The sequence below is a fragment of the Malania oleifera genome, chromosome 1 (assembly GCF_029873635.1).
Source record: "Malania oleifera isolate guangnan ecotype guangnan chromosome 1, ASM2987363v1, whole genome shotgun sequence".
NCBI lineage: Eukaryota > Viridiplantae > Streptophyta > Magnoliopsida > Santalales > Ximeniaceae > Malania > Malania oleifera.
This window is the reverse complement of record NC_080417.1, coordinates 45149487-45165445: the sequence shown is the minus strand read 5'-3', so window position 1 is coordinate 45165445 and position 15959 is coordinate 45149487. Positions and strand designations below refer to the sequence as shown.

At 36.0% G+C, this 15959-nt stretch overlaps 1 protein-coding gene across 2 annotated transcripts in view; it reads right to left on the bottom strand.

Annotated features, from left to right (window-relative positions):
• The window catches only part of LOC131161293 (transcription-associated protein 1-like), a 97932-nt gene extending 84150 nt beyond the window's left edge, over window positions 1-13782 (bottom strand). For both annotated transcript variants that reach the window (XM_058116949.1, XM_058116955.1), the window contains exons 1-5: window positions 13331-13782; window positions 12301-13016; window positions 8515-8640; window positions 8340-8425; window positions 2972-3080 (exon numbers count right to left, since the gene is read on the bottom strand). In XM_058116949.1, the coding sequence (XP_057972932.1) occupies window positions 2972-3080; window positions 8340-8425; window positions 8515-8640; window positions 12301-13016; window positions 13331-13388 (1095 nt within the window). In that variant the 5' untranslated portion in view covers window positions 13389-13782. The remainder of the gene's footprint in view (window positions 1-2971; window positions 3081-8339; window positions 8426-8514; window positions 8641-12300; window positions 13017-13330) is intronic.
• Window positions 13783-15959: the final 2177 nt, after the last annotated feature.

The window sequence follows — 15959 nt, the reverse complement described above, 5'->3', positions numbered from 1 at the left end:
TTCGCTTTCTTCGCAGCAAGGATAAAAGGCTGTTACGCCGTTACGAAGGTTCAATCAGAGTAATCGAAAAGATGGGACATGCATCTTATCGCCTTGAGCAACCCGAGTGGATGAAAAGCCATGGACGTCTAGTCCATCCCGTGTTTCATGTAAACAATTTAAAGCCATTCCACACAGATGAAGCAGATCCGCACCGACAAAAGTTAAGAAGATCAACAATTTCCACAAGACAGCCTGTCAACAAAGAAGTCCAAGAGATCATTGCAGACAGAGTCGTCAATGCAGAAGGTCGTCAACAACAACAATTTCTGGTTCAATGGCTGGGGCTAGGGGAAGAAGAGAATAGTTGGGAAAAGATAGAAAACCTTCAGCATGCCATACAGAAGATTGAAGATTTCAGAAATTCGAAGACAATGACATCAACTTCGACATTAGAAGAGTGAGAAGGTCTTCTACAACATATCGACGAGGACGTCGATAAAATGAGTGGGGGAGGATGTTAGGGAGAGACAATGTAATGGGGAAAAGGGGGAGAGAGATACTGCTATAATTGTATTCTCCAGGGATTTAGAATGAATATATGAATATCTGTGTTATCGTTTGTATGGTTATTCTCTTATAGTTGAATAATACAAGTAGTCCTTTTCATTGTGGTGTTTTGTTGCCTTGGATTGTGATGTCTCTGATTGTTATAGTCTTATTCAGTGTATAAGAATATATTGCTCTTGTGATATCCCATTGTTTCTTGTTTTTCTTGAGTATTGAGACTCACCTGGTGCTCGTGCTTGCAGGCGTGAACGTGTGAGACTTAGCTGACTTGTCGAGGGAGAACTCTCAACGAGTGCCACACGGCCCTTACTTGAGTCCCATTTTGGGGGTCCGTGACACATGGCTTAAAGGAAAATGATAATTGGGAGCTTGGGCCACTTAATGCTCATAAGTTTGTGGTTGGATGCTGTTGGGTGCATATCGTGAAGGTCACTCTTGAAGGCCCAACTCTTTGTTAAATGGTATATTTAGGTGTATTCTTTGGATTACTCCCACACATCTCTCCAATCGCCAAACTTGACTTGATTCATCACTTTATCTCCTAAGCTACCCCTTGTCATTGACCTTTGCATTAGTTCAATGTGAAGAATGTCATCCTACATTGTTATCTTTAGGAGAATGTCTAAACAAAGCAACCACTTAAGTTTGTTTCTTAGGGTGAGTTAGTGTTGGTATGTCATCTAAAAAAAATCCTTGTATGGTATGAGGCAATCTCCCAAAGCATGGTTAAGGTCATAAAAGTGTAGTAGTGCTTTGACTTTGGTCTTCACAAATGTGCATTAGGCCACTTTGTCTTCTACTGCTACTGCTGCTGTTGCTGGCACAATTTTACTAGTGTACGTGGATGATATTGTCATTACTAGTGAGGATAGTCAAGCCTACATCACCTTAAGCATTTTGTGTAACAATTTCAGAACTTAATATTTAGGATGGCTCGAAATACTTGTGCATAGAAGTATCCAGTTCTCATATGAGAACCACTCGTCAAAAAGGAAATATGTTCTGGACTTCCTAGATGAGGCCCGATTATTAAGATCCAAGCCCGTTGACAAACCTATGGATCCTAACAATAAATTACGACAAGATGTGTGCGACTTGTTGCTAATTGTGGATTATTTCAGAGAGAGACTTGTTTGGGAATTAAGTTACCTTATCATTTGAGTTAGATATGTAAGTCAATTCCTTGATTCGCCTTTAAGGTGCACGTGCGAGAGGTCTCTTATGTCAAGACTAGGGTCATACTCATGCTCATGAATGCATGGATGCAGGCCAGCTCACCCTTTAACAGAAAACTCACAACAGGGTATTGTGTTTGTTGGTGGTAACTTCATATCTTGGAAAAGTAAGAAATAGAACATGAATGTCAAATGCTGCATTTGATTATAGAGCCTAATGGCCATGCCCATACAACATATGAACTTGCCCAGCGAAAGAATTCATTGGAGAACTTAGTTTTCCACATTCACAGCCTATGAAGCTGACATGTGATAATCAATTTGTTATTAATATTGCCTCCAATCTAGTTTTTCATGAGATGATGACACTCATTGAAGTTGATTGTCATTTTGTCTGAGAAACTTGTAGAGAGGCTACTGCAACTGGTCAAGTGATGTATTGAGTTCCAAGTAGCCAATTTGTTCACTAAACCTTTGGAGGGTGCCTGAGGTTAGATTTATTTGTAATCTAGGAGCATATGATATCTATGGTCCATCTTGAGGAGAGGATTACTGTTTACCTGATATTATTACAGTATGTTACTAAGCATATGTTAGTAAGATTGGGACCTATCATTGATTTACAACATTCTTTTAACACTTACATGGCTGGTTTTTAATGTTGTTCTATACTCTTTTCTTATTGATTCCCCACCTTTTGCATGATTAAAAATTAAATAGTAGAGCAATAAAAAAAATTCTGTACTTATCCATTTATTAGCACAACTTTCTCAATCATTGTAACACAACATTTCAGTACGAATAAAATATCAATGAGTTCAAATACATCAATCATTCCTACTAATAAAAAACAAACACATCAGCCTTTCTTATAATAGGAAGCAGTAGTCATAGAGTCTTCGCTTTATGTACAATAAAGAATAGAGAGAATATTCTAAAACAAATAGTGATGGTAAATATGCTTTGATGGCAAATCCAGAGCAGTCATGGATCTGAGCAATAATCTCTGCCAGACAATATGTGGGGTTCTCCCTTGTATATACACGTTTGTGTTTGTGTGTGTGTGTGTGTGTGAGAGAGAGAGAGAGAGAGAGAGAAGTTAACATCACACATACTACAGAGGTTGAACAAACACATCAAAAAGCTAAAAAGAGGTGAAATTTGGGGAAAAAAAAACCAATGAAATTCAAAACTAACGGAGGAAAGGAAAGCAAAGCATGCATCAGACATCTCCAGGATATCAAAACCTGTGATAAGGACAGATCCCCTCTAACATGATGGACAATCTCTGCCAATAGACTATAAGCCAGCGGCCTCAATGTCTCAAAGCATGCCCGGCCAGTTCCAACTAAAACCCTAGCACAGTTTTAAAGAGTACAAAAACGTGTCAAAACATGAAAATTCCAAAGAGAATCAACAACAATAAATGCTTATCTATACTCAAAAAGTACATTAATAAACAATGTATAAATATGAAGTTCCCATGGCGTGTTCCAATTTTTTTTTGGCAGACTATACATATTGTATGACCATAGTTATATGACACCAGCAGGGCATGGATCTGTTCTACAGCATTGTCACGATCTCTCTCGCTTAAATACATGATGTCCGCATTGCACCACATTATAGGCTAATATCACAAGCTCATCTCACCAAAGGGGGGCATGGAACCACTCTACTCCTTTGTCCAGTTTCCCATCATAACATTGTTACCCCACGCCATATGTCCAGCTCAGCAGCTCCCTATGTGGGGTAACAACAAGAAGAATATCACTTAAATGCTTTCACACGGAGATACCAATTGTGATGTCTTAGATCATCCCTACTCGCCTAAGAACTTTTGGACTAGTCAACGAGCCAAAAATTCTTAAACCAATTTGCTTGGTAGCATGCTTGCCCAAAGCTTATAAGCCTCACAACTTCCCTTCCTCAACCAAAGTGAGACTGAAATGGGGCATAAAAAGTAATTTTTCAAAAGCAACTTCATTCTTTAGTTTTCAACGATTTGTCTATTGATTCAAAAAGTCATAAGTGTAGTTTCTAAAGAAGATGTGAACAAGATGAATTTGAAGGTCAAGCCACACCTTGATCCATACAACATTGATTGGTGGAATAATAACACACTAAAAGCCAATGACTGTTACTTGGTTATTTTTAAGATCGGTTCAATTGTGGGGACAAAGCAATGCGATATCCTTCCTCTCAACATTTGTCACATTCTTAGGGAGCATACATGGTTGTTTGATAGGAGTGCTAATCATGACACATACAAAAACTCCCATACCATCACCATTTACAACAAGTTATACAAGTTGATGCCATCTTGCAATCTTTAACTAACCAAGTAACAATGCACCACCAGCTCTTTTCTTATGAAGCAGGAAGATTCCTCTCATGGTCATGGACCCTTCAGTACCTTCCCCAACTCAAATGGGTTAGATTAAATTAATTAATAGGGTTATGCAGCTTTGTTTGTCAACAATTGTGCCTTAGGAGTTTGTTTAGGGAATCCTAAGCAAAGACAATATCTCCAATAATTCCCAATGCATCCAACACCAAATATCCTTAATAATATTATTATTGCTATTTAAGTATCTCAACATCCACATTACAACAATCTACATTCACACAAAAATGCACCTGGATTGCCCAACATGGTTTACCATGAAACGTAAGAAAACCTTCACTTTGAATTGTTAAGGAAACTCCAAATTGCACAGTCCATTTGATGCAAAAACGGCATCAACAAATTATAGCCAACAAAGAAATTGGAAGAGATAGAAGTAATAAAAGGAAAGGAAGAATAGGATGGGAAGTCGGAAGAACAAGACATGAGGAAGAAGGAGATCGGGGAAAGAACACACGTTCAATTCTAAATTCAAATTCAACAATAACCACTCCAGCATAGCAATCACAAACTACTTTTAAGAAAGCCTAAATACAAGAAATTACACATATACCCCTAAAGATACATGAAATTACAAATGCACCCCTAAAATACAGAAACATTACAAATCAACCCCCAAATAAACATGCACCTAATTATTTACCATTAAATGTATTGGAATGAAATCTAACAATTCCTTAATACAATTCTCCTTAATCAGTCTCCAATGAGGGTCCATTCATAGTCATGGCTCTTGTTATGCATCAAACTCCCCCAATTGGAAAAATTCAGCCTCAATTTTTAAAATGTTGGAGAATCAATCACTTAAAAAAACACACAAAATGAAGTAAATTTTGATTATGGATGGTGGCAGCATCGGTGGATCCTTCAAAATGTGTACGGAACTCAATCAATCAACCTTTCTACCATACAAATTGACAAAATTGTAGGGTTTTGTAGGAATATAGTGGCTGGCACCAAATTTTAGAGTTTTGGAAGTTGCACAACGTGGGCCCCCAAGGGGGGTGTTGGATTCCTTCACACACATCTGCAAAGGCCTTTTGGCTATAACATTTATGGCGAAGGGAGATCAATGGATGGTGATTGCAATGGGGATGGTGGTGTGATAAGAAAAGCACAAGAAGATAAGGGGTTTAAGAGGGACAATGAATGGAGATTTTTTCACCAGCACGTGGGGCTTCTCTGGTCATCGGACGAAAAAATTTTGGAGATGATGCCTTTCAGGGGTTTATGCCTCTTCTTGGAAACACACACTATTAAGAGGCCAAAGTGTCGGTATTTGACACATATCAGACATGACACGCACCAGACACAACCCAATATGTGTCTAACACGTGTTTTTTTCTTTTGGGCATGTCTTAAGACACTCCCAGACATAGTTGTCAAATCAGGATTCATATCATGAATTGACATTCCAATTTTGGGAATCAAGAATTGAATCGAATCGAATCATAAGATTTGGTACAAATTTCCAAAATTAATTATAAATGACATGAATATACTGATATACAAACAACAAGCAAAATAATAAAATGCATTCAAATTTTTGGCAACAAAAAATTCATTTTTCATGTGTATGCTTTCTCTAAATAAATGAGATGTAAGAAAATAAGTTAGGAAATATTAATAAAATAATGAACTTTATACTATTTAAGGGAGGGGATCAAGAAAAAATTATAAAAAATTGAACTTCTGGTGTTTATCAACAATTTAAAAAAAAATAATATTTCATGCATATTCTCTCTGAGAATAAAAAAAATAAAAAAAAAACCTAAAAATATGATAATAATTGAACAAACCACTAAAATGACTAACTTTTGAATAACAACACAATGAAACATGAGTACCACCTTAGCTGGTGAGTGTTCTGCCCCTTCTTCTCAATGGCACTGTACTCCTATAGGGAAATTAGTTTTGTGAAGGCAGCATATGACCTAAAGTTCTATTCTTTCCTCTTTTTTAGCGCAAATCTGACGTAGACTAGCAATGGGAGGTAATCGTGTAAAAATAAAAGCAATAAAAAGGAAAGAAATGTAGTTTTGGTGATTTTAAACAGCCAGATTTATCAGGATATGATAGGTCCAGTATCGTATACGTAAAAAGATTTGGATCAATTTGATAGATTCACAAGGTGAATCGATAGGCTCAGCAATGTTTCAGGTGTTCTTAGATTCTCTAGTAAGATTTGAATCAATTTGGTGTAGAATTAATACGATTCGCATGAATCAAAATTGTGAATCATAAGAGTCTAACAACTATGCTCCCAGACACATCCAGTGCACTTCTGCAACAAAAACATTGTCAGCCCCTTCATACAAAACCGAAAAAAGAAAGAAGGAAAAGAAAAAAAAATGAAAAAATAAACTGCAACACCAAAGACATCCATTCCACTTCCAGGTTCAAAACACTGCTTCATTCCTGCTTGGCTTCTGTCACAGCTTTGATGGCCAACAATCATTGAATCCTCCCAGGCTACAGCCCTTACTGGTTCATTCTTTTTTATCATCAGCAAGAGAGAGAGAGGGTTTCGACAGAGAGGATAAATGAAACAAGGAAGGAGTGTTTTGGATGTGGGTATGCAGGTTTTCAATGGGATTTTATTTGTATAGAGAGAGAGAGAGCATGGGGAGTAAAGTACTGGAGGGAAAAAGGGAGATTTTGTGTTTTAACATATTTCTTTTTTTTTTCTTTTTTTTTTTTTTGGTATACTTGTTTTAAAAAGAATTTGATAGGCAAACTTATGAATATATAAGTGCGCATTAATGGTGTCTATATTTCACATTAAATTAAAATTACCTCAAAATTTGTCATCGAAAAGAAAATTTTGCCTACATATAATATTTTATATTAATTAATTAGCATATCCCAGCCGTGTCATATCCTCAATTTTTCCCATTTTTTTTCAAAATTGCCATATTGGTGTGTCAATATTGTGTCGTATCTGTATCCAATATCGGGCATCCTTGCTTCCTAGTGTCTTTGATGGTTTATGAAAAATCTGGTGCTCGGATCATGAGTGGCATGACTATAATTTTGGCTAAAAGTTATAGGGTTTTTATTTCTGACCAAAATTCCACAGCAGAGAGAATGACTGAAGGGGCTGAAATCTGGGATTGGTAATTATGTTCATGGATGGTTTCGAAGATGGGAGATTGAGAGAGACATAGAGATGAATGAAAAGAATCAAAGACGTAAAGACATGAGAGAGAACCGCAGAATTCCAGAATTGCAGAATATCAGAAAATTCATAAACAGAGATGTAGGACAGGAACAGAATATCAGAAGCAGAGAGAAAGAGAGAATTAAGTGACAGAAATAGGGACGAAAGAGGAGAAAGCGGCTTAGAATAGGAATTAGTTATAGAATGGGAAATAGAAACAAAACAATGAAAAATACTGCAGAATTTGCTGGAGTAGAAAAAGAAGAAGAAGACTGGAAACTGGAGGACTAAAAGGGAAGAATGGAGATCATGGTTGAGCTTTAATACCAAATGATGCAGAACAGCATCAAGAAATTATAGTCAAGAGAAAAATTGGAAGAGATAGAGAAGAGAAAGAATGAGAAAAACATGAAGGAAGATGGAAGAAGAGAAGAGGAAAAAAAGGATATAATTAGGGAAAGAACACACATTCAATTCTGAATTCAAAATCAACAATAACCACCTCTTGCATGGCTTTCACACATTACTTATAAGAAAGCCTAAATATAAGTAATTACACATACCCCAAAAGATACATGAAATTACAAATAGAATCACTAAAATAAGCAAATATTACAAACAAACACCCCCAATAAACATCAACTGATCAGCCTAATTAATTATCCCTAAAATCTATGGGGGCGAAATCCAATAATTCCTTAATCCAGTTCTCCTTAATCGGCCACAAATGGGGGTCCATCCATTGCCCTGCTTCTTGTCTTACATCACCATGACATAACTCCACTTTAAGCATTCAACTGCATCCATCTACCTGAACTCTTTTACCTCAAATCATGCCAAAATCAGGGTATTATTTTTTTCATTTTTAACATAAATTTTGAAAAGTCTATCAAATGAAATTTTAAAATCAATAGAGATGGAACATCCAAGGGAAATTGTAATAAAATAAGAAATTCTCTATGGAAATGCATGGTTTGGCATGAAATATCGCAAATCGACGGAGCAAATATGATGCAGTAACCAATAACCTATACACCATATCAGTTACCTTTCTTCCAACAGTGTGTCAATCAAAGGAAATAAACCCCGCTTGAAATCTGTACCGAGAACATGTTTTAAGGCAACTAACAATTCCTGCATCCAACATGCCCAATTTTGATTATTGGTTACTGAAAGGGAGGAGAAAATTCAAGAACAAAAATCGAAGGGCATGAGATTTTCACCTTTCGGATGGACACAGAATCAGAACATGTAACAAGCAAATTAACAATACTTTTACATATGCTTTCTTCATGTGGCCTGATATAATCAGCGAAACTCTTCAACAGATAAGTTAAAAAAGAAACTGTCTGCAGTTCAGAGAAAGAAGTCAATAAAAATTAAAGAGCCACAATATAGAAGAAAATAAAGGGTAAAATAAGCTTAAACTTTTTCTTAGTTAAATTCCTGAATCTAGATTTTCTTATACGTTCAAGACTAACTCAGTAACTCTCTTTGTGTTAGCTTTAGCATTTCTTTCTGGTGGGTGCTACATTTAGCATTTCTTTTTCAATGTGTGATGAGGTATTCTCAGGGTAAAGCTGGGGGAATCAATGGTGACTAGTAGTATGAGGTATTTTGATTTTTCATTTGGGGATTGGGGGTGGAGACTCATGAGAGGTATTTCCTTGTCCAACAGCCATTGCACCTGGATGACTTCAAAAGATACACGGGCTTCTTCCTGTATTACAGATTTTACCAATGCTTGGGAACATGCTATATTGAAAGTACGCAGAAAGCTTTGGTCAAACCTGTTTCTGATCATGTGCTGCTTTTAGATTCTAATCAGGTTCAGCAGGGCTCAACCCTATTCAGATTTGAAAATATGTGGTTAACACATCCTTCTTATAGGGAGTGTATCAAGAAGTGGAGTGAAAGTTTTGTCAAGGTTGGAAAGGTTTCAAATTTATGAAAAAGCTCAAGGTAGTGAAAAACAATCTGGGAGTGTGTAGCAAAGAAGTTTTTCGTAACATTCAAGAGCGAAAAATGAAAATTTTTGCCGAGATTGATCATTTGGGGTATCTTGGAAGAGTGTAGTTTTTGGGTGAGAAGGATGAGGCTAGAGGGTCCATTCTTAGCAGTGACCTAGAGGTAACTATTTTGTGGAAAAATATTTGTTGGTGATAAAAATTGAGGATTAATTGGGTCAAGAAGGGGGATCATAATCCTAGGCTGTTTCATAGGGTGGCTAAAGGAAAACGTATGACTTTATTAAAGAGCCACAGTTATTCGGGTAGTGTTGGTGGAGATCATGAGCAAATAGGACCATAGGAGAGGTGATCACAGTTTTTACAGAACTATACATGAAGAACTGCCAACATAGATTGATGATAGATGGACTCAACTAGAGTCCCGTTGAGGGAATATGCTTTGGTTAGAGAGGCCTCTTGATGTCAAGGAAGTAAATAGAGTGGTGTTTGAGTTCGAAAAGGATAAAGCTCCAGGACTTTATGGTTTTACGATTGTTTTTTTTTTTTTTTTCAGAACAGTGGGATCTTATGAGTTATTTAATTAGTTCCATCAAAATGAGGTGCTGGGCAGCAGGTGAACTTAACTTTTATCGCCCTCATTCTAAGAAAATAACAGGCTAGAAGGCCAAATATTTCAGGCCTATTAGCTCACCAACTAGCTTCTATGGGATTTTAACAAAGGTTGTGTAAAAATACTGAGATATTTTGGGGATACAATGAATATGGCTCAATCTTCTTTTTTTTAAGGATAGATGGATTTTAGATGCAATCTTGATAACCAATGAGGTGGTTGAAGATGTGAAGAAGGGGGGCAAAGGTGTTATCCTAGAACTACATTTTGAGAAAGCTAATAATATATTGAGCTAGGTTATTTAATAAAATGTTGGGTAAGAAGGGTTTTCATATAGTTTGGAGGAAAAATTCATGGATGTTTGCCCTTGACCAGTATGCTTTTAATGTGAGTGGAAGCCTAAGTAGAATGATTACCCTTGCTCAAGATTTGGATGTGATTAGAGGTAGGAATGGAAGAGGAAAAGGTGTCTCACCTTACAGATGATACCATTTTTTTAACAGTAGTGCTGCAAAATTCCGAAAAGCATTTTCTGCAAAGATTTCAGCATTGAAAATCAACGTGGCAGATAGTGTGGTCCGAGATTAATATGAAAAATAGTATTTTGGTCAGTTTCAAGGCTCTATATGGTTGGGAGGGTACATACATAATAGAAGGGATCACCTTGTCAGTTGGGCTGCGTTAGGAGATCTATGTTTGAAGGGGGTTTGGGGCTTGTTAATGTGGTTTCATAAAACATTTCTTTAGTTGGGAAATGATTATGAATATTCCCCTCAAGAGATGGATTCCATCTGGTATAAGGTCATTTGAAGAATGGTGTTCACAAAAAAGCCAGGATACCAGAAGGGAGTGGTGTTGTTTCTCAGGCGAGTCCTTGGAAGTTAGTTCCCAAGTTGTCCATATGTTCTTTCCTTATACTCGCTTCAAAATGGGTAATGGTAATTTGATTTAGTTTGGGGAAGATCTTTGAGTGGGTAGGTCAAATTGGAACACATGGTGCTACATCTTTCAAATTATCTTCCTCTAATCCTTTCAACACAATGCTTTGATCACATCATTTTATTCTTCACAAGGGTGGCACTCTTACTTGGGATTTTCACTTAGGAATCTAAAGGAAAAAGAGATTGACGAGCTCATTACCTCGTTGAATGTTTTGGAATCCTTTGCTACTCATTCAGGGAATGATTCTAGGGTGGATAGGAGATTCTTCGGGTTCTTTTCCTTATAAATACTTTTTTCTTCATTTTTGTTGAAGCTTCAACCCCCTCTTCGAAACCCTCAACCCCCTCTTCTTCTCCTTGGAAATAATGTCATTTGGAAGGCTAAGGCTCCTTTTAAAAAAATCTATGAGTTCATTTAGACCTTGACTCTTAACAAGATCAATATAAAAGACTTGTTGTAGGTAAGGAGGCCCTATAAGGCCATCATTCCAAATGCATCTTATGATGTGCTTGGAGTCTAATGGAACCAATGTGAATCTCTGTACTCATTGTCAGGTGGTGCAACAACTATGGTTTATTTTGTTCTTTATTTTTTGCAGAATGTGGATAGCCTCATCAAGTGTTGCTGAATTCTTGTCAGTGTGGAATTCGGTTTTTGGAGAAAGCCAAAAAAGGGCGCAACCTTATCAAAATGTGCATTTTTATGCTGTTCATTGGAATTTTTGGACCAAGAGAAATGCAATAATTTTCAACACTAAACTACTTCTATTCTTGCTTTGGGATAGAGTTTTTTTCTCACTTTTTTTTTTCTAGTAGATTCTTTGGGCATTTTTTGGTGTGGGGCAAAGGATTTAACCTCCAACAAGAATAGAGGGCCGCACTTTTGTAATTGATTCCAACCAAGTTCTGGAGGATGTCTTGCGACTCTTGTCCGCAAAAGTTTGTGCTACCAAGTTTTTTTTAATGAATGAATTTTTTCTTATCAAAAATGAAGTCTAAAAAAAAAACGATTGCAGAAACATCTAATTAATTAATAAAGCAGCCCGGTGTTAGCAAAGTAGCTTCACCTGACAGTCCACATGCACAAACACCTTCTCCCTAGCTTTTTCCTCTTTATACCATTAATTTTGTTTTGGCAGAATGTCTCTAGATTTTATGAGAATATAATAATTTAGAAAATAAAATTGTTCATGCAAAAATTTGTGTTATTATGCAACATGAAATAAGATAGGAATAGACAGGGAATAGTCATTTCCTTATCTATTCATGAAATGTTTGCATTATTATTTTATTTATGATGGCATCCTTCTTCTGCAAGCACTTAAATTCATAAATGACAACACATCTTCTTTTGCAAACTATTACATTATTATATTATAACCAATCTATTTCAAAATAAATATTCCATGAACCAAATGTAACCTAAATTCTTCAATGTTTTCCAAAATCATTTGTCAGAGAAATCAAATCACAAAAACAAACACTCACCTTAACCTGTGCGCCCTTCAGCTCAATGAAGTGATTCTTCAAATGGGGAGGCACCCTTTCAGGCCCCGGAACTGATATTGCCGCAACCATCAATGGCAACAAGTGAGGAATATTAGTCTGGACAAGCCGGCTATACAACTGGAACAGAAACATCACCACCAGTGGACTCTCTGTAACTATCTTGAATGACCTCGTGCTTGGGTTAAGCTGTACAGCAACTCCAGCATGCCCAGCAGGAGGAACTTGATCCAAGACCTCCACGGGCTTAACATCTTTTCCACCACTCACAGCCCCATTCTCAAAAAAATGACTCACAGTGACTCTGAAGTTCTGGTAAATCTTACAGACGAAGTCTAAGAACGGCTGAACTTCATTTTCTAAGGTTGGTCTAAAGTTTCTGAGGAGGTCAAAGATTATTCGAATGCAAATCAAACCATTCTCTTCATTGTCCGTGGTGAGGACCTGCATTGCAACCTTCAAGAGGTCCTGAACGAAGGGGCGGAGGACTTCACTGTGAGGGAGGCGATTGAGAATCTCCACAACCACGTTTCGGAGCTTGTGCTCGTGAGTGTCGGTAAACTGCGGCTTTGTTATTTGTAAAAGAATCGCTGAGAAAGCTCGGAAGTAGCATTTTAGGAAGTTCAAGTACTCGGCAGTGTGAGCAATCTCTAGACTGTCACGGACCTCCATTGCCATCTGAAGCCTTGCTTGAATTGCTGTTTCAATTTGTAAAAAATAAAATAAAATAAAATAACAAAAAGGAGCAATTATATAAAATTTAAACATCGACAGCATACGGAACTCACTTCACTAGAACAAAGTGAGAAGCAGGAAAATGCAGAAAATGGAAAATGAATTCTACTGTCTCATACATAAATGGTTTCTCAATAGAATGCAAACATTTCTTAATTTAAAGAAAAAAAAGAAAATAACTAAAAAAAATTAAGGCTTAAATATGAAATTCTTCACTGCTTCTTCAGCCCGCCAAATACCAGAGAGAGAGAGAGAGAGAAAGAGAGAGAGAGAGTACGAATTTCAGGCTCGATGAGATGGCGAGAGTGTTGCTCGAAATTCTGAATAGGACTCATGGCGGTAGACAAAAACCCTAGGTCTGCCGTTTGAAGAGACGAAAGGCCCTAGACTAATTTTCTGCTTTCTTGGCGCCAACTGAGGTTTCGCTGAAGGACTTGTCAATACCAGTCCCAGGTGGAGACTTCACGGACCGGTGCTTCTCCGGCGAGAGCTTGAGAGTAATTCGGGACGATGTATGTACAGTGTTACAGCAACTAACAGGAGAATTTGAATTTGAACTCTCAATCTGAAACTAGGGTTCGTAAAATCAATCCAAACCAGGCGATCATGGCAGTACCCGCCCGACTGCCCTCCCGCACTAGCTTCGACTTTCTATTCTGTACTCCCCATTCGAGGTCGTCAAGGGCTGGAAGGGATCATGGGTTCGTGACTAGAGAGCCAGTTTGGCTTGGACCAAATTTAGAGTATTTTCATATTTTAATATTTTTTTAATATTAATTATTTAAAAATAGTTGAAAGTGAACATTTTTATTTTTAAAAAAAAAAAATTATATATTATTTTTTTAATAAAAAATGTTATCACCTCCAACATTTTCTTGCATGCCCCTTGCAAATACACGCATTTTAAATGAAGTCTTCTTTGTAACCTTGAATCAATTTGTCACATATTGAAAAATTACATAATCATTAAATTGAATTTTTGAGTCAAACGGGTGCTCACATATAGAGTACAAAAATTACTAAAAAAATTAAGAATCAATATGTTGTTCTCAATTTTTGGTTTTGATATTTAATTTCTTTAGATTTGATTTTCATTTTCAATTTTGGCTTTAGAAATAAATTAAACTGGAAAAACCAAATAGAAAACTAATGAATGTTTTTGGCTGATCATCTACCACATATAGATACTTGATCCCACAATATAAATATTTTATATAGATAATATTAAGCTGCTATTTGGAATTAATATATTTTTTAAAAAAAATGTTAAGAAATTTACTATTTTATATCTAATTATCAAAAAGTGAGAAAGAAAGTAAAATATTGGCATTCGTTCAATTTTACAAAATAGTAGGATCCAATACTAAGATTCCAAAAATCTCATTAATCTATTTGAGGTTTAAAAAATGCGTCAGACCTTTATGAGATTTGTCAAAAAAATACAAATCTTTCCTCAAAAGGCTAGTCTTTTTACAAAATATAAGGATAGATTTCTGTCTTTTTGATAACCCTCAAGAGAGTTTCTTAGAATTCTTAAAATCTCACAACCACACTTAAGCAACTATCAAAGTCTAAATTTAATTGGAAAAATAATAACTAGTACCTTCAGGAAACAACTGAACAAGACTCATTTATTTATTAACTAGTAATGTATGAAATTTTTGTAGGGAATGGTTTAGTTTATTGCCTCTCCCAATGGTCTTCAAATGTTTGAACCACCTTTGGGGGATTAACTATTATAATTATTGATGCAATATGACGCCCTCATCATGATAATATATAATTATTAATTTACATTGTCATGCATTTATTTATCCAGCCTTGTGCAAGTTGATCACTCGCAATTAAGAGATAAAAAAAAGATGTGAGAGACTAATACGTTGCATTTGGATCATATATTTTGGACCTTGGATTTGAATTTTGGTAAATTTGGACAAATTTTAATTTAATTTTTTTATTATATGTCATCTAAATGCAATACAAATCTAAATCTAATGTCTTTCCAAACATAGAGATAATGTTTTTTAGGATGACCTAATTATTCTCTTTTTCAAAGACATACTTGATGTTAAAATCGAATGATCATATTTAATTATTGTTGTAGAAGCTAATTAATTAGGAGTTTAAAAAGGGTGTAACATATTTGCAATCAAGATGTGAGCATTTATAAGGGTGTGGAAAATAACCTTGGGTTGATTTTTTAGTTTGGAGAGCAAGCAAGTATTTCTCTAATTAGGTGGTCTTAACATAATTAAAGGAATATTTTGCCGCAACAAATACCCTATACTTAGAAAGCTAAAGTAAACGTTTTTTTATTAGACAAAGAAAATAGTATTTCCTTCGTCTCATTTAGCTTTCATTTTAAATACTAAAAAAGTTCGTATCAAACTTATAGGCTTAAGTTGATTATAATTTTATGGAACCAAGGTGCTCCTTTTTGTAACGACCCGAAAATTCTGCTATATTTTTCTTCTTTTATTTTAACCCCGCATGATCCGGATTGTACGGCCCCTAGGCTGGACTTAGTCATGGTTGGCCTAACCAGGCTAAGTCAACTATATTAGTATTTGTGACTATGAGTACGATTGGTCTACCCAACTAGTCTGAACTCCAGGGGGTATTCTACACTTCTATGGCATAATCGACTGTATACCACCAACACTATATTTGAGAAGTGTGGTTGCACTAGTATCATTGAAGTTATGGTACCGTGCTTAGGTATGGTCCATCAGGGTTCTTAAACCATATAATATGATTTCCAAAAAAATATAATCACATGATTTCATTTCACAAATCAATATAATCTGTCATACTATAAATCTGTACAAAATAGCTGAAATACTGTAATTTTGTATAAAATAATGTACTATAGTCCTTAATAGAACGATGTCATATTGTATAATTTC